Below are 23,099 nucleotides of genomic sequence, written 5' to 3'. Positions count from 1 at the left end.
CCAGGGAAGTCCCTTACTTTTAGCCTTTCTGACTGTTACTTGCAGCCAAATGCACTTATCAAACTCGCTTCCAGGGGTGGATCCCACAGCCCCTGCCCTGGCCACTCAAATGTAGAGACAACTCCGGGTCTTAGGAGGAAACCTATAGAAGAAACCTCAAGAGGAATCTCCAGACTTTACCGAGGAAACCCTGAGTTGAGTAAGATTCCATTTTTGCTCCCTGGTGGGATGGGGGATCAACAGAGAAGTCAAACTCAGATATACAGAAAAATGAAGCTTCATTCTTTGCCCATCCAAGTTGATAACATGAGATTCTCACCTGCTACATCAGAAAACAAAACAAAAATACTTCCAAACAAGGGTGAGTGGGTGGAATTTAAATGTGCCTCTGGCATTTGTGTCTTGTTTGAGCAAAGAGCGACAGCTGCCCAATATCTTGGGTTCAGAGCCTGGCTCCATCCCTTCCGAAGTATCTCCCTTCCCTCGACCTGCTTTCTTCTCTGTAAAATGAGACCATGGTAGTTGTAATGATTTGCATTCGTGGGTGGGAAGTATATTGAAGAGTGGCTGCTCACAGTAGGTGCTTTGTGGTTTTTTGGCCAATTTAGGAAGACAAGGAGGTCACCACACATCGAGGCTGTGTGCTTTTTCTTCTTTTAATGTCTGCTGTTAATAAAATATTTTTACAGAGACCAAAAAGTCAGAATAGTGCAAAACATCTCAACACCATGCATTCATGACCACTTCTCGTTGGTTTTAAACATTTGTTCCAATATTTACAGAGAAATGGGGACATCTGTGCAGATGCCAGACTGACGGGATGGAATTAAAACAGACAAACAGCATTTTGAGTTCACATTTGCAATCACATGCTAAGAGAAGGTGTGTGGAGGAAGAACCTCCCTGGACTGCGTGGCCAGGTTTCAGGGTCTCAAGGGGCCGGGGCTGGAAGTGGGGTCTGAGTTTCCCTGACTGTGTAGCCAGGGATGCCTAGGGACCGTCCGCCAGTGACCTATGCCTTGCATAAGAGTCACTATGGCTGGGCGGGGGGTGAGGGGGCAGATGGAGGGGGTCTTACTTGACACTGTCAACTTGATTTGTCTCTTTAAAAAAAAAAAAAAGGCAAAGAGAAAAGCAACACGTGTCAGCGAAAATGACTTTGGTCCTTGACAATTATTAGGAAAGGATGTTCAGGAGACAGCAGGGGTCATGATGTAGAGCAGCTCCGCAGTGAGTTCCCCTCCCTCTCTGCCTGAGCAGCAGAGTTGGGGCAACTCTGGGCTGTCTCCCCTCTGCCCCTGTGTCTCAGTGTTCCCACCTGTAAGATGGACATTGCTGGGGGTGAAGGACAGAAAGGTCTTTGAGGTCCCAGCTGGAGAGGTCCCAAGGATTTCTAGTTGGCTAAGTCTTTTTTTTTTTTTTTTGCATCTCTGATGGGGGCATGGTGAGGTTTCAGGATGTAGTGCCGGAGAACCAGGATTGGGGGATGCCACTGGGCACCTCCTTATTTTAGGTAAATCTTTTGAGGACAGACTGGAGAGAGCAAGGAGGTCCCTCTTCCTTCTAGTTCTGTTTTTGCCCTTTCTCTCCTGTCTCTGCAGCCCCATCTCTGAATTGCTCTCTCTTCATTTCAAAGTTCTGGCTGTTCCCATCCAGGCAGGATCTGATCCTCTTGACTTCTTCCTCTGTCTGTCTGCCCGCCCCTCTTTTCTCTCCTTCCCTCCCTTCTGTTCTTTGGGTTCTTACTGTCTCCTCCCTTTTGAGGGGGGATTGGCTATGTCCCTCAGTGTCACTCCCCACCCCACCCTGATCCCACTACGAGCCTATTTTATCCTTTTCCTGATCCATGAAAATCTGGGGCAAGTTCCCCGCATGGAACAAGTTCCAAATGCAATGCCAGGACCCCACCTGCGCTCAGAACCCCGGGCACCCCAGGTGAAATGGTGGAAGCCCAAAGGTATCGTCCAATGCTGGGTGGCCCTCTGCTCCTCTCTGAGCCTTGTCGTTGTGATTTCAAACACTTCCAGTCCCCCCTGTCCTCTCTTTACTCTTTGCCCTGTGGCTCAGCCAGTCTTCTGGGAATACCTCCTGGGTGCCTAGATCTGTGTGGGAGGGGAAGGTTGGTATGGACAGACACACGTGAATGTGTGGGGACACACAGAACTCCCTTCCTGAGACATAATTCAATTAGACATCCCCTCCCCCCGGGCCCAGCCTTTGCTCACTGAAACTGGGGCTCTCGAGGGGCTTCAGAGCCCCATCTTGCAGGGAAAGAGAGCCTTTCACAGATACCCTCAGCTCCATGGCATCAGAGACAGAGGCTGGGGGAGGGGCGGACAGAGGGACAGTGGCTGGGGAAGTCCTGAAGGGGATCAGAGGTTTTCCACAGAAGGGAATATTTGTGATGAGTTTTGAGGAATGACTACCAGTTCTCTGGGGGGAAAAAGAGAGAGAAAATTTCCCCAACAGTTTTAGCCTGGGAGTCAGAAAACGTCATTTGACAAATACTCCCTGAGGCTCCCTCCATGTGCCTGGCCCGGTGCTGGGGAAGCCCACACACACACACACACACACACACACTCACTCACTCACACACCCTAGACCAGAGCACCTCCCAATAAAGCTTTTGGGAAACACCTTGGCTTTCTCTGGCAGAAGCTCAGCTCCCCCTGCCCTTTCCTGCCAGTCATTCAGGAAGTCTTTCAGAGCCTACTCCAAATCACAGATTAACTCCCCTTTGGATGTTGCTCCTCTCCGCATCTCCAAGTCAGCCATCCAGTCCACCGCCACCTCTTGGATGGTCTGAAGTTCAAAGTTCCCTCTTGGGCCTCATGACGGAGACTCCAAGTTCCCTGCAAGACACCTCCAGCCTGTCCCTTGTCCCTGGGGCGGGGGGGCCCTCCCGCCCCACCATCCTGAATGAGAACTTTCATCCTAATCTCTAATTCTGAACCGTCAGTCACCTGAAACTGCCTGAATTTACACACACTCAAAACGCTCAGTCATGTCTGACTCTTTGTGACCCCATGGACTGTAGCCCATCAGGCTCCTCTGTCCATGGGATTTCCCAGGCAAGAATACTAGACTGGGTAGCCATTCCCTTCTCCAGGGGATTTTCCCAAACCAGGGATTGAACCCGGGTCTCCCACATTGCAGGTGGATTCTTTACAGTCTGAGCCACCAGAGAATTTAGGGGACACACAAATACTTTCAGGTAAATTAGAAATAACAGCGGCTTCATCCAAACTCTTGTTCACAGATGGGGAAACCATTACCATAAATATACAACCCTCAGTTTGCACATGGCCTCCTTAGAGATGCTCAACCCCTGGGCAGTGCACAATCGGGACATCTGTACCAAGGGGCCCTGGGGCTCATCCAAGGCATAGTTTTTAATATATCCTCCAAAATCTTTCCAAGAATTAATTTCAGTGTCCTGAAAGCATTTTGTCCTCCCCCACCACCACATCAGTCTATTCTTCATGAGGTAGCCAGAGGGAGAGTCAAAACCTGAAATCCAGACTCTCCCCAGATATAAAATCTCCTGGGGCCTCCCAAGTCTCTAGGGTAAAATCAAAACTCCTCAGGACTTTATACCAGATCCCACCTGGCCTGAGACCTCGGCAGACCTCCTCAACCTCATCAGCATCTCCCACCACCCCATTGGTTGACTCAGCTCCAGCCACCTGACCTGGCTATGCTTCAAGTCAGCCCACTTCCAAGCCTTTGCATCCGAAGTTGCCTCTGCCTGGAGCTCTTTTCTCTCCAATGGGTGGTTCCTTTACACTTTTCACCTCCGCAGAAAGCCCTTCCCCATCTGAGGTAGCCCCCATCACTCCAGGAGCCTAGTTAACTATCTTCTCATCCCTCTGTTTAAATTTTTCCCTAGTACAGCACAATCCTGTATTCATCAATCTGGTGGGAAAAAACCCCACAGCATACACATACTGGTCCAACGTGAAAAAGATCCTGAGCAAAGACAAGCCATGCCAAACTTTCCCAAAACGTCTCCCCAGATGCCTGTGTGAGCTAAAATGGAGAAATGTGTCCAAACTGCCCCAAAATCCCTGGTGGAGGAAGAGTTTCAGGCAGGTAGAGGCTCCACCTGGGGTATCCTGTGGCCTGTGTGTTTAAATGAATGAATGAAATTTGGGGGGGAGTAAGCTCCCCAGCAAATTTGTATATTCACTTACACACACACACACCCCTCTCAAGTTTCTGGTCTCTTTCCGTTCTTTCCTGACTGGAGCATTCTAGGGGAGGAAGTGGTTGGGGCAGGGAACTGGGTCCAGGGAATCCCAAATCTTCACTCTATTTTGGTGGGAGATCAAGAGTTCTCAGGTATCTAACCCTGGTGTCCCAATGGAAAGCAGTGAAGGCAGGGGTTCTGCGTGGCAGCCAGAGGTGGAAGGGGGCACTGGGGGACTTTGCCCTGAACCCCCACCTCTTTAAGGATTGGGGGCAGTCCCCTGAGGGGGGTTAGCAGCAATGGGGAGCTGTATCGGGTTATCCGATGTCAGCTCACCCTTCAAAGGGGCACACAGGCCAAAGGGAATGGGGAGGGGATGTGGTACTGGAACCCTCGGCATTGTCTTAAGCAGCTCTCTGGGCCTCGATTTTGCCATCTGTCAAACGAGTGGGTTGAACTCTATGATATGTGGTGGGGAACGGGGGAGGCAAAACCCCGTAGGGAAGCTGGGGCAGCGTGGATGTCCCAGAGCAGACCCCTTGGCCGGGTTTGGGCGCCCAAGAGCGCATGTGCTTTTGAAATCCCATCCTCCCCCGCTTCCTTATTTTTTGCACAAACATCAAAAGGGACTCTGGTCCACCTTGGTGGGGGGGGCTCTCGAACCACCACCCTAGCCCCTCCAGTCCCCACACCACCCCAGGGGGCGCGCCAGGAAACCCTGCCCCTTGCCCAAGGCTCTCCCCTCAAGGGAGCTGAGAGTTCCATACTTGGCAAATTGGTCTCGGGCCCCAAAGGTTGGGACCCATCTTATGGCTTTTCCAGGGGGCAGGAGGCAGGGCGTCCCGGTAACACAGCTCTGGGACCTGGCCTCCTCTCCAGGGGCTGGTTTTCCTCCCATTCCAGCTCGAAAAGCCCCTAAACGCTGGGGGAGTAGCCTCAAGTAGGGGGGATGTGGCTTCTTCCTTCCTCTTGCCCTGGCGCAAGGCCTCCTGAGGGGGTAGGGCGCTGCCATTCACCTTTCCCCAGAATGGGAAACTAAATCAAAGGCGCAGAGGCAGGATGCCTTCCGTTCAGAGCCCGGAGACTCGCCCTCAGGGAGGTCCAAGCGCACAGGCACCGCCCCGCCCTGCGCGCTCTGCGCAGGCGCAATGGTGCCTGCCTGCGTGCACCGCACTAGGGGGCAGGCGCGGCACCGCCTTCCTCGGCGGAGCGCGTGTCCGACTTGAGCTTGACGAATTCCTTGGCCACCTCGTCATTGCTGCGTTGCGACAGGATGCGCAGCACCGTGAGGCCCGTGTCGTCCATGTGGATGCGGCGGCCAAGGGGCAACCAGCAGGCGGCGCTCCCGCGCTGGACCAGCTCGCGCAGCTGCAGCACGGCCAGCCCCACCGTGCGGTCCTCGCGCGCGAAGCAGTAGTCCTTGACGCACACCTGCAGCTCGTAGCACTCAGGGCCTGTGTCAGCGCTCAGCGTGCTGCGGGAGGGCGAAGCGTGAGGACAGGCCTCGCCCCCCTGGCCAACCAACCCCACCGGTGACTCCTCCTCCCTCACCGGGTCACGCCCACACCTGGGCATTCCGAGGCTGGGCCACGCCCACATTAAGTGATCCTATTTTCATAACCTGGTGCGAAGAACTGACTCATTGGAAAAGACCCTGATGCTGGGAAAGATTGAAGGCAGGAGAAGGGGGCAACAGAAGATAAGATAGTTGGATGGCATCATCAACTCGGTGGACATGAGTTTGAGTAAGGTCCGGGAGTTGGTGATGGACAGGGAAACCTGGCGTGCTGCAGTCCATGGGGTCGCAGAGTCCGACACGACTGAGTGACTAACTGATTTTCATAGCCTTCCAAGAGAATGAGCCTGGCTCTGCCCCTGCCCCAGGTGTCTTGCCTCACAACCCCATGCTGGGCCACGGCCACATCAGCTGACAACTCCTCTCCCTAGCATGATCCTTGCCCATTCTCTCTACCTTTCCTTCTCTCACTCCTCACTCAAGGACACCCCCATGAAACTACTCCCAGCCCCCAGCCAAGCCACATCCTCACCCCAAGAGCCCCATGCTCCCACCCCGTGATACCAGCGCCCACACCCACAGCCGGCTGAACTGCTGCCTGCACCACCTTGACCCAGATGTGGCACCCAGAAGACCCTTTACCAGGCTCCCATCTGAACCCAAGTTCTCCCCTTGACGTGGCCCCTCCCCCATGCTCCCTAGCCTACTCTTCTTACCCCCAAGATGCCCTTTCCGTATAACCCTGCCCTGATGTCTCACCATGAGTGACTACCCACTCTAGCGCTCTTCCCCCTCCTCCAGGTTACAAAGTTCCTGCTGCTGGGTCCTGCCCTGATGCTGGCTAGTCAAGAACTCTCTTCTCTCCGGCTACACCCGCACTGATCTCTTGCATCTCCTTCCCAGGCTGCATTCCTAGCCCTCGACTACTTGGGCCCACCCGCAGGAGGTATCTGCCCCTACTAGGCGGTGCTCTTGTTCCCAGGTATTGCTTTAGGTGACCTACCTCTCCAAAGTCCTCTGACCAGGAGCTCTTCTCTGATAGGATTGGCCAGGCTCCGGGGCCCCCTCCCTTCAACTCTGATTCCCTCTTCCCCTGCTGCACTCTGTCCCCCAAGAACACCTCCCCAATGCTACCCTGCCCCAGTGGGGCTCACACATGATCCAAAGATCCGCCAACCCTCACCCTCACCCCAGGTATACCTTGATCAGACTTATTTATGTTCCTTATAAATCATCCACTCCTCTAGGTCCCTGACGCCTCTGACCAAGATTACTCTTGCTTGTTGCGAAGCCCCATCTAGATGTGATCTCAGCCCTACCCACATGATACATATCCCCATGCCCTGGACCAAGACACATTCCAATCTTGTTCCCCAGAGCAGACTTCTCCAGATGACCTATCCCAATAGCACCAACAAAGCTCATTGCTGACTCCAGGAGGTCCACCCCTATGCCCCTCAGCCCCAAGTTTCTTGCCTCATCATGACCACCCACACCTCTCAGACCAGAATTTTTAGCCCCAAAATGCCCCAGGTCAACATGTTCCTTCTGGCCAGACATCTTCTCCCCTTCATGAGCCTTCATTATGCTATTATATCATACTCACTGTCCCCGACCCTGACCTGTGTGTCCCCCAAGGTGGTCAACTCCATCCTGGTATCACTCCTGCACTAAGGTGTCTCCCTTCCCAGCATCCCCACTTACGATGTAATCCCTCCTGTTCCTGTCCCCAGAAACCACTGGTCCACCAGACATCCCTCCCGCCTACTGGGCCCTGAGGTCCATATAGGATCATGTCCCCTAGCCATGCTCCCCAAAGCATCCCAGACTTACAACTGAAAGCTCTCATTGTACTTGGGGGCCCAGCTGTTGTTCTTGGATTTGGTCGCAAACTTGCGTTTCTTGTCACTAAGCTGGGGCCCAATGATGTTGACCTCGATGAATGGCCGGAAAATGCCAGAAGTCTGCCACTTGAGATCATTGGCAGCCACCACTGTTGGGAGAATTAAAAGGTAAGACTGCTTAGGGTTCCCCACTACATAGCTGTGGTTTTTGAAACCTGGCTGAAAGATTACATTTCCCAGCATGCTTCTGTAGCTAAATATGACCACGTGACTAACTTCCAGCCAATGAGATGTAAGAGGAAGTGACGCAAACAACTTTCAGCAGGGGAATGCCCCAAAGGCAGGGGGAATGCCCTACATTTTCTCTTTCCCCTAGCTGCAGACTGGGAAGCTGATGGGGGCTGAGTTCTTTGGGACCCTATAGAGGAAGAAAACACATTAGAGATAAAAATACAGCAAAAGATGTTTGGAGCCTGGATCCCCAACACAGCCCCCACATGAGTTCTGGGTTGATTGTTCTTGGAGTTACCCCACAGGAAGATTCATTCCATCTAATAATATCTTGTTTAAGCCATTGTTATTTTAGGTCTTGGATAAAACAGACCAATCTGTGTTCTAACTAGAAAATTAAAGCCCACAAGAGGAAAGCAGAGCTGGGAGAGAAAGTGGAATGAGTCCTGTAACACTCTTTGTACCTCTTGATCCAGCTGTGCCTGAAGGTGGATACTTCTGAACATTTCAGTTTTATGAAGACTTTTTTTTAATGAAAAAAAAATTTTTTTTTCTTCCTTAAGCCTATTTGAGTTTGGTTTCAGTCAGGCTACTCACCTTTCACTGTGACCTTGTGTTCCCCAGTTCCTGGATGAGTGAAGAGCTCTACGTGGACGGAGACTTCACCCACAGGGTCTTCCACACCCGAGCCTGGGCAGGGCAGGGGAGGATGCTTGGCATGAGCTTCATTCTTTCCCACCCACCAGAAAGGACGTGGACCGCCTCCCACCCACCATATGCTGGCGGCATCAGGTCATCAGCCATGACAGGTTGGCACTGAAGACAGGCTGGGAAGATGGGTGCTCATAAGGAGGCCGGGAATCCTCAGCCTTTCACTACTTTGTTTTGTGATCTCAGGCACATCTCTTAACTTCTCTGAGCCTAATGTCCTCTTCTTCATTCCCTGTCATCAGACTCAGTCTTCATCTTTCACACCATCTTGGTAGCATCTGACACTTTGGCTTTCTGTGCCTCAGTTTCTCCTCTTGGCTGCAACAAGGCTACACTCTCCAAGTTCTCATCTTACAGTTAGTCTCTCCTTCTCACCCTCTTTTTCCATTTCCTACTCCTCTGTTGATCTTCAAACTGTTGGGGCACCCTGTACCTCAGTCCTCAACCCCTCTTTTGTTTTCACTTCCTTGCTAAGTACTGATATGGTGGAAGATACTGCCAGGTCTGCCTTCAAAATACATCCAGACTCTGGCCCATCTCCACAGCCTCCATCCTGGTTCAGTCCCCATCAACCGTGTGGCTCCCTCTCATACTTCTGGTATGGCTAAATGAACCACAGCTGCCCAATCAGAGCATTCTCCAACCATGGCTGCAGTGATTGGCTCAGGGATGGTCATGTGACCCAATCTGGGCCAATAGGAACTGGCCCGGGACTTTTGCTGTAACTCTTAGCAAAGAGTCTCTCTCTGGTTAAGCTGCTCCAAGGCCCAGTGAGGGGAGAGCTCATCCCACAGAGGTCTCAACAGAGACCAATGACCAATGGCATTGTTGGAGACTCTACATCCAGCTATTACTGATGGCAAATCAATCCATAGGCTTTCAGTTACAGGCTCACAAATTCTCTAGTCTGCCTGAATCAAGGTAAGGTAGTTTTCAATTTCAGCCACGACAAGCATCCTCATTGATTGATTCTGATGGGGATCATTGAAGGAGCAGTTTAGAAGCTTCTGTCCCCAACCTTCCGTGACTCTTGGGAAGGGCATCCTGTGAGGCTTGGGGACCTGTGACCGCCAGCACCTCCACCAGGCCCCTCCCCTGCCCCTCAGGAAGCTTACCACGCCTGGAGCACCCCATGCATGGGGGGAGGAACAGGGGGAAAGTTGGGGTGGGGTGGGGTAGGAGAATGGGTCAGTCCAAGGTTGATCAGGTTACCTGGCTCTGTGCGGTTAGTGACCAAGGCTCAGGGGGCAGAAGTCCCCCATTGCCCCAGTATTGGAGTATGCACCCCCTCATCTTTGCCACCCACCCCAGGCTGCCTTCCTTGTCATCTCAGGCTCCCACCCCACTTCCCCCAACCAGTCACATGCTCAGCCTCACCCCCCCAACCTCCACCCCAGGCTGATGCTTCATAGCAAGCTCAATCCGGGCCAGACTGAGGGGTGCCAGGGGGGAGTCGGACAGTGGTGGGTGGGGTGAGGGGTCAGATCACGGCCAAAGCTAGTAAGAAGGGGGAGGGGGGCAGTGCTGGGCGCCCCCATCCCATGGTTTGCTGGCTCCAAGGGGAAGTGTCTTTCCCAGGCCTCTCTGTGCTTGTCCCAACCCCACCCCCACTCCCCCAATCCCAGGCCCCCTTGAGGGGGAAGGTTCCTTGGGCAAGGGGCTTAATCTCCTTTGAGGCAGCTTCCTCATCTATGGAATAACGGATCACCCTGAGGAGCAACCTAAAGGAATGTCTTCTAGAATACCGAGAAATACTTGGCACAAAGGCTAGCTCAGAGTTAGAGCCTGAAAAATGCTCGTTTTCTTTGCTCATAAAAGTGACATCAATAAAAATAATAAATAATAATACAATTAACAAGAACTGCTCTAAATTTAATTCATCTAGTGCTAAAAATAATCTTATGAATTAGGGTCCTTGACTGTTCTCATTTTACAGATGAGAAAACTGAGGCTCAAGGAGGCAGCCGGTTGCGGGAGGCGCCCACCCACGGAGTGGCACAGCTGGAATCTGAGATGGGCAAGCGCCTGTCTGGGGGACCCGGGATCTGGGTTAAGAGCAGCACCTAGGGAGAAACAGATTCCGACTCGAATCGCTACTCCTTCCCCACGTGGAACCAGCAAGCCGTCCTTCCCCCTGGTCCGCCTAGGCACCCCTGAAGCCAGTCGGGCCTGGGAGGGGCCCCGCAGGCCTGGGAGGCGGAAGGACGGGCCTTTTACTAGCCGGGCCAGGAGGGGTGCAGGCACCGGGCACCGGGCGCGGGCGGGCGGGCGGCGGAAGCACGTACCCTTCTCAGGATAAATGTCTTCACTAAGGATAAACCTAGTCCCTTTTCCACCATGGACTAATCACGGGAGTGGGGAGGTGGAGAAAGGAGGGGAGGGAGGAGGGAGGGGAAAGACGAGCGAGCGAGAGAGAGGCGAGGATGGAGGGCGAGTGTGCGTGGCGGGGAGCAGGGTAGGCGCGGAGAGGGGGCGGCGAGTGAGAGGGAGGAGAAACAAGAGAGAGAGAAACGTCAGCTGCAGACGGACAGACAGACAGCCTCCCGCTCCGGGGGGACACCAGGAACACTAAAAGCAGCAGCGTGGGCTGGGCACGAAGCTGAGCGCAGAGGCCCGACGCCCAGGGAGGGCCCTAAGCCCTGGGCTGACTCGGGGGGAAGGGGGCAGCTGGTGGCCGCAGGGTTTAGCTCCCCTCACCCCAGCCTCCTCTTCCACTGCCGGTACTAAGCCTGGGTTAGCGGCCAACCTTCTCGCCCGTGTCTGCACTCTTAGGGCCAATTTTGAAAAGGAGGGTCCCCAGGGAGGGGAACTAGGACCCTAGAGTCCTGCCCCCCAGCCCCAGCTGCTGTGTGCGAACTTAGAGATGGACAGGAGACAGAGGCAAGAGAAGAAAGAGAAAGAGAGAATTTGAGAAATAAGAACTCCCTCTCCGTCCGCCCCCTCCAGGTCGGCGTCCCTCCCGTCTCTGGTGCTGTCACTCCTTAGCCCCCGACAGTACAGAGGTCCCTCCCAGGGTACTTTCAACCTTTCTTCCAGAGGTCCCTCCCCCGGAACTGCCAATCATTCATTGGTCTCGTGACGTCAGAGATCCCGCCCCTGCCATGGATGTCAATCACTGTCTCCGCTGTCACAAAGTCCCTCCCCTAAAGCTATCAACCACTCTCTGGAACCAAGGAGTCGAGGTCCCCCCCCCAACAGCTGTCAATCACTCCTGGTCCCTGCGGACAGAGGTCCCGCTCTACAGATTTCAATTACATCCTGACCCCCTGACGTCATGGGTTTTCCCAGGAGATGTATTCCCTCCTGGCCCATTGACGTCAGAGGTCCCGCTCGTACAAGGTGTAGATCATTCATTGGCCCGGTGACATCATGGACCTCACGTGCGCCCCGGAGCTGTCAATTCTTCCCGGACTCGTGACGTCACAGAGGTGAGTCCAAGGCGACCGCCTCGCCGGGGCTTGGGGCTGGGCTGCCCCTACGGGAGGTGGGATTTTCTTCGCGCTAACCAGCGGCTCCTTACCCTGGGCCGACTGCGTCTGCACGAATGTCTTGATGAGCAGGTCGGTGGCCTGCGTGTAGAGGGACAGGGCATAGCGCAGGGACTGCAGGTCTGGGCTCTTCTCCAGGAAAGTTTTCTTGAGGCCCACGCCACCTGCATGGAAGTATTGCTGTGGGGAGCAGGGTAGAAAGAGGTCAGGCTCGGACCCTCGACCTGCCCTTCTGGCTGGGCAGCCCCAACGCCCCTCCCCCACTCTGCTGCCCTCTACTGTGATGGGTGGGGTGACAGGGCGGGTCTTCATAACACCCAGGGCCCAGGACTTGCCTGGTGGTCCAGTGGCCAAGACCTTGTGCTCCCAGTGCAAGGGGTGTGGTTTTGATCCCTGGTCAGGGAACTAGATCCTACGTGGGGCAACTAAGAGTTCACTGCTGTAACTAAAGATCCCACATGCTGCCCTGAAGATCTAAGACCCTGCGAGCTGCAAGTAAGACCCAACACACCCAAATAAATAAATATATAAAAATAAATATTCAAACAAGCAAACAAAAAACCCAGGTCCTGCTACTCCCACCCTTACCCCTGCCCCAAACCCAGAGGTGGGCTACCAGCACCCTCAGAATAACACCCATGTCTTGCACCCCCTCCCTGGCCCTTTGCAGCTCTAACCTGCAATCTCCTAACCTTTCCCAAAGTCTTCCCTTGCCTCATGGCCTTTTCACTTTCTATGTTTGCTGGTGAGAAGGTCCTCCCAGTCCCCACCCCTAATTTTCCATTTTGCCATGGCTGGCTCCCTGTCTTTCTTTGATTAAGTTTTCAAAGGGTTTTCCTTAACCACCCCTCCTTAATATGTTGCCAACCATATTTCGCTGTAATTCTCCATTTCAACAAAACATTTCCTTCTACAAGAGTAGTCTTCACACTTTTTATTTCATGGAAACCACAGCTCCCTTTCACGGCTCCATGTTATCGCAAGGGCTGGTTCCCTGCCTAAGAATGCTCTATTTGTTTTGCCTTGTGAATTTCTATTCCTCAAACTCCACCTCCCATGTGCTGTCTTCCAGAAAGCCCTCCCTGGGCTCTCCCATCCTTTCCAGTACCCTGTCCTGACCCCACAGAGCTGGGGATGTCCACAGGGGTCTGCCCTCAGCCAGCCTTGAACTGACAAAGAAGGGTGATCAGGGAGTGTTTATAAATGGAATGGATTAAGGTGGGTTGCAGCCTAGATTCATGTCCACACTAGCCACATCCTCTGCTTGCCCCCCCTGGGATGGGCAGGGGAGGCCTCTCACCTTGATAGTGTCCAGGGCCAGCTCAACAACTGCACACTGCTTCGGGGTCAAGCTCTTGGCTTCTTCTCGTACCATGTGGTCCTGGATGGATGGAGAGAGGGGCCACGTGGGCAGTGCAAACTCTTCCCTGGAGATCTGCCTATCTATGGGTCTCATCTTCGCTAAACTCCAAGGAGTTGGACAAGAGGGTCTTTCTTTTCGTCATTGTGCTCTCAGTGCCTAGCATGTGGCTGACACTCGACATGTGCTCAATAAACATTTGCTGAATAATTATTTTTCCTCTTGATCAAGCTGTATCTGAAGCTGAACCTTACAATACACTGAGCAAATAAATTGTGCTTAAGCCAGTCTGAATAGGGTTTCTGTCCTTTGAGCCTGCAAAGCACGCCACTATTCTCAGACCTCTTCCCCAGGAAGCCCCCCACCCCTGGCCTCACCTTGAGTTTAGATAGCTGACCGAGCTCCTTGGCTGCATTGAAGATCATCTGGGTTCCCTGTGGGTAATAACCGACATAACCCTGGTGAGGGTGGGGCCCTCCTGCCCAGTGCCCAAGCCCCCATTGACACCCTAGCCCTGGACGCCATCGTGGTTCTTGTCCAAAGGCTCTGGACAACCTTGTCCCCAGGTTGCACCCTGGAGACAGACGTTTGGATCCCCCAGAAAGTGCTGAGGAGGAGATGGTGACCTTGTCCCCAGGAATCTCAGTCCTGTGAGGGGCACTACCCATCCTCCCACCTCCACCATGGCCCCAGGTTTATGGCACAGAGAAGAAAACAGGGCAGTGGGAGGGGGAAGCCCAACTTGATGTTTATGGGTATGAGTGGGACTTGCCAGGCCCGGGCCACGGAGCCTTGAAAAAACCACGGGATGGACTCTGGTGAAACCTACCACCCACCATGGGCCCAACTCCCTCTGTGGGAAAACTTCCCCAGTAATCTGAGGGGGTGGGTAGGGGACTGTTAACCTGAACTTTTAAAGAAAGAATCCTCCCCCTTAACACCCACCTCTGGACCCATCTCCCATTCCTCCCCAAAACAGACATCAGCAAGATGACATCCTGGTTATGGCTCCGATGGGCCAGGTGGGCCTGGGTTCAAATCCCAGCTCTGCTGTGTGGTCCTGGGCAAGTCACTGAACCTCTCTGAGCCTCAGTTTTCCCATCTCCGATGGAGGAAATCCTATTCCATTTGTGGCTTAGCTGGGACTAAACATGTCTTTGTTCAGTGTTCACAGTTATTACTACTCGGTATCAAGGTCATGGGCAGCGCTAGGGGAGATGGGGCCCTGGCCTGGAAGCTATATATCCTGCCCCTCACCCCCCATCATGATGCTGAGTGAACTGAGACATGTCTCAAGCCCTCTCTGGGCCTCAGTTTCCTCCCCTGGCCGCTAGGGGCACCTACACTAGCTTAGGGGATGGTGGGGGGTGGGGCTGAGTACCATTGAGGTTATGAGCCCTGAATTACTGGCCCTGGGGTGGCCTGGGAGACCTGGGCAAGGCTAAGCAGGGAGAAAGGCCATTTTCAGCTGGAGTATTTGGAATCACACTGATGCTTTTCCAAGCTGGCCAATGGGGTCCGGCCACCCTGCCACTAGTGGTATTAGCATTATCATCCTGGCTGTAGCTACTCTTCTTAGTCCTTGTCTGTGGTCCCCGAGGCTGTCACAAGGCACAGTTACTCCGGAGCCCAGCCTGGGCCTCGGTTTCCCCTGCCACACCCTCCTCCCCACTTGCCACCCGCCCCTGCCACCCCTCACGAGCAAGCCAGACAGACAGAGGAAGAAGAGACCGACAGACAGGGTCACAGTACACCCCCAGACGGCACGGATCACAGAAGTGGAAAGAGGCGTGGGTGGGGTGCGGGGGAAGGGGTGAGGGTGGGAGCCAGACAGACAGTGAGAGGCCGGTCTTACATCTGAGTGGCTTGGCAATTTCACCCTGCCCTGTGGAGAGAATCAGGTGAGGGTCAGAGTTTGGGTTGCTGCTGAGAAGATATTCAGTGGGGCTTTCCTGTCCCCCTCAACACACAGCCCACAAGCTCCCTCCCAGGTTCTGGGTCCAATGCTGGACCCCCTCCCCAGCTAGGCACCTCCCCTCCCCTGGTGGGGATTCGGGGTCAGACTCTGAACTGCCAGGAGACTAGAGTCAGCCCATCACCTGGGACAGGTATCCAATCCCACAGTCAGCCTGCCCCAAGACTGGGTGCCTTGGGGAGGTGGGGAAGAGAGAGACAGAGCTTGCAGTCTCTCCTTCCGCAACTCCCAAGACCTCACCCCAGCAGGCCTGACTCTAAAGAAACATACTAACACAAGTATCACAAGTTCACACAATACCCAGACACACACCCAGGCATATCCACGGGTATGCAGAACGTTGACGCGCACACACACCTGGATCGACATACAAAGACACACACACATGCAAAAGAACTCAGGAGCTAAAATACACACATGTACTACTAAACACCTGCCCACATGTGCACAATCACACACATAAACCCACACTCTCCACCCTGACAGGGATGCACATACATGCATAGAGTGCCTGAACATACTGAACACATATGCCCTCCAAAGGGCTGGATGGGTGAGTTGGAAGCCCTACAACCTCTGTTCATGAAGTGGAGACACACCTTGTGTGCACAGAGGCACGATAGCTCCTGCATGAGCGCACAGCAAGGGTAACCGTTCATGTATTACCACAGCTCCCATCTCCTTACAACAAACACCCATTAGAATGAACAAAACATGTCTCAGTTCAGGGCAGTCCAGTGTCTGGGCCCTTCTAGAGGCCAAAGAATTTCAGCTGAGCCCAGGACTGGGATTAGCCCTTTGGGCACTGTTGTGAGAGGACAGGGGCTGTGTGTGCACAAACACACATGCTCCAAGCTATGTCCCTGGGGATCCACTTTGTTTCTGATTCCTGGTTTTGTGGGACTCGGTTAGGGCACCCACCTCCTACCCATGAAACCCCCAGCTGACCTCCCTGCCCATGCAAATGGACACACACACATACACACACACCCACACAGCAGAGTTTGGGGCCTCAGCACAGGCGAGGCCCTCATTACCTTTTCTAATCCCTTGCCATGTTTTCTCAAGAGGGTGCCCTGCAGAGACAATGTCACAGGGTGATCAACCTAGCAAGCTGTGTGGGGTGGGAACCCAGGGCGAGAAAACACACTCATGGGGATAGGAAGTAAAGGGCATCTTCACTGCACAGTGGGCTGGAGACAGTTGCTGGGGGGAATAATGTGTGTGCCTTAATGACTGACTTAAAAGGTGTGAGAGCCAGAGAGGCAGGAAAGAGAGAGAGAAGGAGAAATAGAAATACAGAGCCAGAGAGAAAGAGAGAAGTCACTGCCAAAATATAATCCATTTACTGTATATATGAGGCTGTTGGTTTTTGAGTCAACAGGAAAGTAAATGGGCTCCGTGTTCAGACAGACCTGAATTTGAATCCTGGCATATATTTACTATGTGGTTTTGACCAGATGACTCTTCCTCTCTGAGCCTCAACTTTCCTCATCTGTAAAATGGAAATAATAATATCTATCTCACTCAAACGTGTGTCATGAAGGCGAGCTGAAACAATAGCCGTGAGGTCTGGAATACAGGAAATCCTCAGCAAATGTATATTCCCTTAGCTCTCTACCCACAGACGCACTGTCTAGCTGAATAGGTTGCCACCGCGTGGTTACAGTCAGACTGCAGCCACAAGAAGTGAGATGAGCCCGAGCAAGTTTTTGACAAAACTTGAATTTTATAACAGCCTTGTCTTGCCCAAAAAGAGGACTCTAGAGTGGTTCTAACTGATCTCTGCCCTTCCGTGTGTCTACACCCAACCACCACCACCAATAATATTAGCTCTAACTTAGCGAGCACTGCCTTAGTCAGTCACTGAGCACTTGAACACATCATCCTACTTGGTTCTGAAAACAACACTCAGAGAGCTGCTACAATTAACCTCTTTTTTTTCCCCCCAGACAAGGAAATGGAGTTTGGGAGGTGAAATGACTTCCCAAGGTCACAGAGAAAACGGCTGGGCTGAGATTTGATGCCAAGTCTGCCTGACACCAAGGAGTCACAACATTGTCCCCACCTGGGTGCCTGTCTGGGATTCCTGTGTGTTAGCATGTGTGGTGGGAGTCGGGTGGGCAGGGGTGATGGGCGGTCTGCCTGATCCGATAGCTTTGGGAACCGGGGTGGTGAGGGTGTAGTTCCTATGGTTACTAACAGTTCAGAGTGGAAAAGGGAGGTCAGAGAAGTTCCATTGACTTTGAACATCCTTTAAGCTTCAGGGAGAGACCCAGATATCCTGGTGGCGTCTCAGCATGGCAGTAAGGGTGAATTCTAACTAAATCATGTCAGCAGAGTGAAGGTGGTGGACCCGGTTTCGGAAGGCGGAAGGCCCCTCCTCCGTACTTCTAATTGGGCGGGGTGGGGCGTGGCCTCCCTCCCTCCCGGCCCTGCCCCTCCCCATGCCCCGCCCCAGACAGACACAGGCACATCTAGGCGGAAGGTGGGACAGTGGGTGGGGGGCCAGTAGGTGAGGAGGGGGCGCTGGGCGGGGGCGGGGGGGAGGGTGCAGCCACGCGGTGGGCCGAGTCCAGACACAGAGCGGACGGACAGACAGACGGACAGAGGGGCCTCTACTTACGATCATCTGTCAGCCGTGATGGGGGCGGGGCGGTGGGGGAGGGGGGAATAAGTCACCATGAGTCTCCCGGAAAAGCCAGGGAGGGGGCGGAGACGGCACCAAAGGGCGGACCCCGTGTCCCAGCCCAGCCCAGTCCAGGGGAGGAGCGGGCCGGCGGACAGCTGGAGGTCTCCAGCATCCCCCACCATCCCTGCCTCTCGGTTGCCCCCGCCGCCCCTCCCACGCCTCCCTCATCCACCCAGAAACTTCCTCCCACTCTATGCTGTGCCTTTAACTACATGCCCTCACTGTCCTTAGGCCCCGACACCTCCCCAGGGGAAGCCACATCCAGCCACACCCCTCTGAAGGTGACACAATCCCTCACCCCTACCCAGCAGCCTGACTCTGCAGATCACTATCCCTGGGCTGTGACCAGAAGAGTCCCAGGGGCACGGTCCTGGTCTCCAGATGACCACGGACTTCTGCTTGACATCTGTTAACTTCCGAGCTCTCTATAACCTCTGGTTGACCTCCTGGAACTCTGTTTTATTGGCCTCTGAGCTTTGAAACCTGGGTATGTCCTTTACTTGCCTCTTGATTGACCTCCACAGCCCCCTGATGAACCCACTGACCTCTATAACCTCTGTGACCCATGGATGGCCTTGATGCCCAAGCTGATCTATTTTCTGGGTAATCTCTGACCTTTAAACAATCACTTGTTCCTCCTATGACCCCTATATCCCCTAGATGTCTCTTTACTTTACCTCTTTGACCCTTAAATAACTGACCCGAGTGACCTTTTGACCCTTTTATGACTTTTCACCCATGTGTGACCTCTCAAATGGCCCTTGTGCCTGGATGACTTCTAAGCCCCAGTGCCTTTGACATCAAGCTCTCTGGGCTCTCACAGAGGAGTGGCCCAGGTGTCCCCTCTGGGCCCCTGCAGGCCTCACCGTCTGGTCAGTGAGGGGTGGCAGGACGATGGTCTTCTCCATGGTGTTCATGACCAGCTTCCATAACTCCTTCAGCACCCGCTTCAGCACCGTCTTCTCACAGATTTTGGCAAAGAGAGTCAGGCTGGGGGCAAGGGATAGGTCTGAGAAAGGGCCCAGATGGTCCCAACCTGAGGAACCCCTTCCCCTCACTACATGGGCAAGGTGGGAAGGCATGCCATGGACATGCAAGAGGGTCCAGAGCCTGTACACAGACCCCAGGTGGTCTGATGGGGCTACAGTGTGTGACGCACAGCGGGAAGAGTGAACGGCAGCTGGAGAGATCAGCAGGAGCAGGACTGGGAAGGAGCCTCAAAATCTAGGAGGAAGGCCTGGGCCTTAGCATGAGGGCAATGGGGGAGCTGTGGAGTGTTCAAGAGAGAGAGCCAGATTTTTCTATTTGAACGAATAGAGTCGGGGATGAACTAGAATAGGAAGGTTGGAGACGGGCTATGCGGGGGCTGGGGCCATGCTCAGGAGAAGAAGGGAATGCTAGGGAAGGGGACAACCTTGAGAGGGAAAACGACAGAGTTCATGACTGGCTATATGGGGTTGACAGAGGGTAATCTGTCATGATCCTTCCAACAACTTAGCCACCCTCCACCAAATCATCCTTCCCCCAACCCTAATGCTTCCTCTATCATTTTTTGAAAAAAATGAAGTGAAAGTGAACTGACTCAATAGACGTGAATTTGTGCAAACTCTGGGAGATGGTAAAGGACAGGGAGGCCTGGCATGCTGCAGTCCATGACGTCGAGAAGAGTTGGACATGACTTAGTGACTGAACAACAGCAACCATCACTTTTCCCTACCTCCCTTCTTTCCTTTCTTCCATCCTCCCACCCATACATCCATATACCTATCCTCCAAACAGTTATTCATCCATCCAAATATTTACCCAACTCTCCATCCATTTATCCATCTGTCCATCCATCCTTTTATCCATATACTCTCCATATAGCTTTCTAAGCATTTTTCTTTTAATCCACTCATCCATCCACCCATCCATCCCTCATGGCTTTCACCATCCATTCATTCATACAAATATTGACCCACTGATCCTTCCAATCATTACCCCACCCATCTTTCCATCTCTTCATGCCTCTGCTCACCCGCCCATCCAAACCATTCAACCACCACCCAGAAAGCATACCCTGACTATCCTCTCCAGGCCAGCCCCAAGGTTACTGAGGCCCCACCCAAGGAGCCCTCCCTTGTGGACCCTGGCCACCCAGCCTGGCTCACTTGCTATCCAGCAGGTCCATGATGGGTTGTAGCACATTGTCAGCGTCCTGGGCCACGCTGCTGCAGGCACTGGCTGGCACATTGCCTGTGCCTTTCACCTGGCTGAGGATGTCACCCATCTGCTTGACACAGTCTTCAATGTGTGGCTGGAAGCTGGGGACACAGAGAGGAGGACCTCAGATTAGACTTTCCTGGCCTCTGGAAGAAGGGCAGGATGAGGCTGATCTGTGGACCTTTTATCACCAGCATCAGAGAGCCATGGCATATAACAGGAGTGGGGTTTAATAGCAGAATTGGGCATCAGGCTAAGATATTTACTTGGGTTGTCTATTTCATCACATGGTCCTACTCAGGTACTACTGTTAATCATCTTTACCATCTGAGCTTCCCTGGTGGCTCAGACAGTAAAGAATCTGCTCGCAACTCAGGAGACCTGAGTTCAATCCCTTGGTGAGGAAGAGCCCCTAGCGAAGGGAATGGCAACCCACTCCAGTATTCCTGCCTGGAGAATTCCGTGGACAGAGGAGCCTGGTGGGCTACAGTCCATGGGGTCACAAAGAGTCGAACACGACTGAGTGATCAACACTTTCACATTGTTATCATCATCCCCACTTTATAGATGGTTAAACTAACATTCAGAGAAGTTAAACAACTCACCCAAGGCCACACAGTAGTAAGCAGGGAATCTAGGCTTGAACTCAGCTTTGTATAGCTCCTAAGGGCCTGAGGTCTTCGCCACTACATCTGCTGAGTCTCCAGATGCCCCAGGCTGGGGGCTGTCCCCTCCCTTCTGCTCCCAGCTCTGGAGATGCCCCCACCTGGTAGCAAACACCCGGCTGAGCTCATCCAAGACGTTGTTGAGTTTCACCTGTAGCTCCTTCAAGATGTCACTAGCCTCGGCATCCAGCTGAGGAGCGAGAAGGAACATCAGGTCAGGCTCATAGGGCATCCGCATGGATGGGGCATTTTCCCATCCAATTCAGGGGAAAGGAGCTGGAGAGGAAACTGAGGCTCAGACAGTTAAGCTGCTTGCTTGGGTCTGATGAAGTCGCTGAGCTGGAATTCATCAGGTACGAGTTCTGGGGCCTGTGGGGACATGGGGATGATAGTGACCCTGCCCAGACCCTGGCTCACCTCCTTCCCTCCCATGGCTTCGAACATCTTCTCCAGCTGAACTCTCAGCTGCTGAGTGTTGTTCATGAGGATGCAGGGCTGCAGATGGGAAAAGAGGAGGGAGTCAGGGCTTAGGACCTCTCCCCAGGGCCTCCCCCCAGGGCCTCCCTGACCCTCCCACGGCCAGGGACCTCAGATGGTCACAGGGTCTGTGTCTGGAGGAAGCTGGGGTCCCATAAGGTCATCTGAGCATGGAAGACAGCATTTGGGATCAGGTCCCTGGGAGTCCTGGGGAGATCTCTAGAGATCAAGAGGGGGAAGGAGAACTTCCCCTCTGGGTAGGCTGGACCTGGTGAGTCCAGAAGGGCTGGACCTCTGGGAGTAGCAGAAAGGGGCATTTCTGTCACACACCAGTATTCTTCTACATGGGCTCAAAACTTTGTAAGCTCACATACATACTCCCTGAGGACTTCATTCACAACAACCAGACGATGACACATTGAAGACATGTCCCCTCACCTGTAGATCCCCCTGGACTCATGCAGCCAGACACAGAGACACGCACACACAGTTGGACATACATGCAGACACAGGTATCAGAGCCCAGGGAAGGATGCTCTGGGGGTACAAAATGGGCTTGGGGAAAGAGGACAGGGACCCCCGCAGGTCACCACTTTCTCCTTCTCCTTGGAGCAGTAGGAAGCGAAGTCCTTGGAGATGATGTCTGCATACTGGAGGAGCACATTACTGATGGTCTGGAGGGGACACAGAGGGTGGGTGAGACAAGGGGCTGGGCTTGGTGGGCCCAGCAAGAACCGTTAGTGAGATCAGGGATGAACCTGAACCCCTACCAGCACCTAAGATGGACCACCGGGCTGGGCAAGTTCTCCACCCAGAATGTCTATCATGACGAAGGGGAGACACCACCAATGAAGATGATTGTTTCACACAGACATAGCTCCTCTTCAGAGCAACCCAGCAGTCATATTAACCCAACCCCAAGCATAAGCATAACTCAGTCCCAAATTGAATCCCAATTCCTATCTACAATCCTCAACTTTACCCCAGGTTAAAGTCAATCCAGCTGAACTTCAACCCCAGGTCAATGGCCCCAACCTTCAAACTCACCTCAGTACCTGCTCACATTCTATATAAATCCCAATACTCACTCCAAACTCAATGTCTGATTGAGTCCCAGTCCTAATATTAATCCAAAAAGTAACCCAAATCTCAATCTCACCCCTAACCCTGACCCCAGGTCCAAATTCAACTCCAACTTTAACTATGACCCTGACCTTAACCCCAACCTCAAACTCTCAACCCAAACCCTGATCCCAACTTCAACTCCAATCTCAATGACCTCAACCCTAACCTCAACCCAACCTCCAACCTCGAATCCCAATCCCAAACTCCAACCATGACTCCAATGTCTATGGCATGACCAATCCCAACACTGGCATCAACCCCTACCTTAACACCAGTGATATCAACAACCCCAACCTTGACCTCAATCCCACCTCAACACCAACCCCGACTTTGACCCTATTCCATCCCCCACCTGGACCCCATCCACACCCCCAAACCTTGGCAAAGCGCCTCATGTAGTGCCCCACAATCTGGGGGTCAGGACACTCGAGTTTCTTGATGATCTCAAAGCTCTGATTGAGCTGGGAGAAGACATCCACCACAGAGCAGGAGAACAGGGCATGCTCTGAAGTCTGCTGGAACTGCATTGGAATGGAGGATGGAGAGAGGAGAGAGGTCAGAGCCAGATAGTCCCCACAGTCCAACCCTCCTGCTTTACAGGGAGAACCAGAATGCCCTGGGATG

The 23,099-nt window shown here is 53.3% G+C and overlaps 1 protein-coding gene across 5 annotated transcripts in view; it reads right to left on the bottom strand.

Annotated features, from left to right (window-relative positions):
- Nucleotides 1-638: 638 nt before the first annotated feature.
- Nucleotides 639-23,099, bottom strand: part of UNC13A (unc-13 homolog A) — a 69,508-nt gene continuing 47,047 nt past the window's right edge. For 2 of the 5 annotated variants that reach the window (XM_061421624.1, XM_061421626.1), the window contains 13 exons: nt 22,853-22,996; nt 21,941-22,024; nt 21,291-21,368; nt 20,975-21,063; nt 20,157-20,309; nt 18,873-18,996; nt 13,717-13,773; nt 13,280-13,360; nt 12,012-12,159; nt 10,777-10,833; nt 8,378-8,470; nt 7,539-7,698; nt 639-5,663 (listed from right to left, as the gene is read on the bottom strand). In XM_061421624.1, coding sequence (XP_061277608.1) covers nt 5,363-5,663; nt 7,539-7,698; nt 8,378-8,470; nt 10,777-10,833; nt 12,012-12,159; nt 13,280-13,360; nt 13,717-13,773; nt 18,873-18,996; nt 20,157-20,309; nt 20,975-21,063; nt 21,291-21,368; nt 21,941-22,024; nt 22,853-22,996 — 1,569 coding nt within the window. In that variant the 3' untranslated portion in view covers nt 639-5,362. Of the gene's footprint in view, nt 5,664-7,538; nt 7,699-8,377; nt 8,471-10,776; nt 10,834-12,011; nt 12,160-13,279; nt 13,361-13,716; nt 13,774-15,194; nt 15,225-16,351; nt 16,391-17,940; nt 17,947-18,872; nt 18,997-20,156; nt 20,310-20,974; nt 21,064-21,290; nt 21,369-21,940; nt 22,025-22,852; nt 22,997-23,099 lie in introns of all 5 variants that reach the window. The other 3 variants (XM_061421628.1, XM_061421625.1, XM_061421627.1) reach the window with 3 other exon arrangements.

The sequence above is a fragment of the Bos javanicus genome, chromosome 7 (genome assembly GCF_032452875.1).
Source record: "Bos javanicus breed banteng chromosome 7, ARS-OSU_banteng_1.0, whole genome shotgun sequence".
Taxonomy (NCBI): domain Eukaryota; kingdom Metazoa; phylum Chordata; class Mammalia; order Artiodactyla; family Bovidae; genus Bos; species Bos javanicus.
This window is presented reverse-complemented; position numbering and strand designations above follow the sequence as displayed.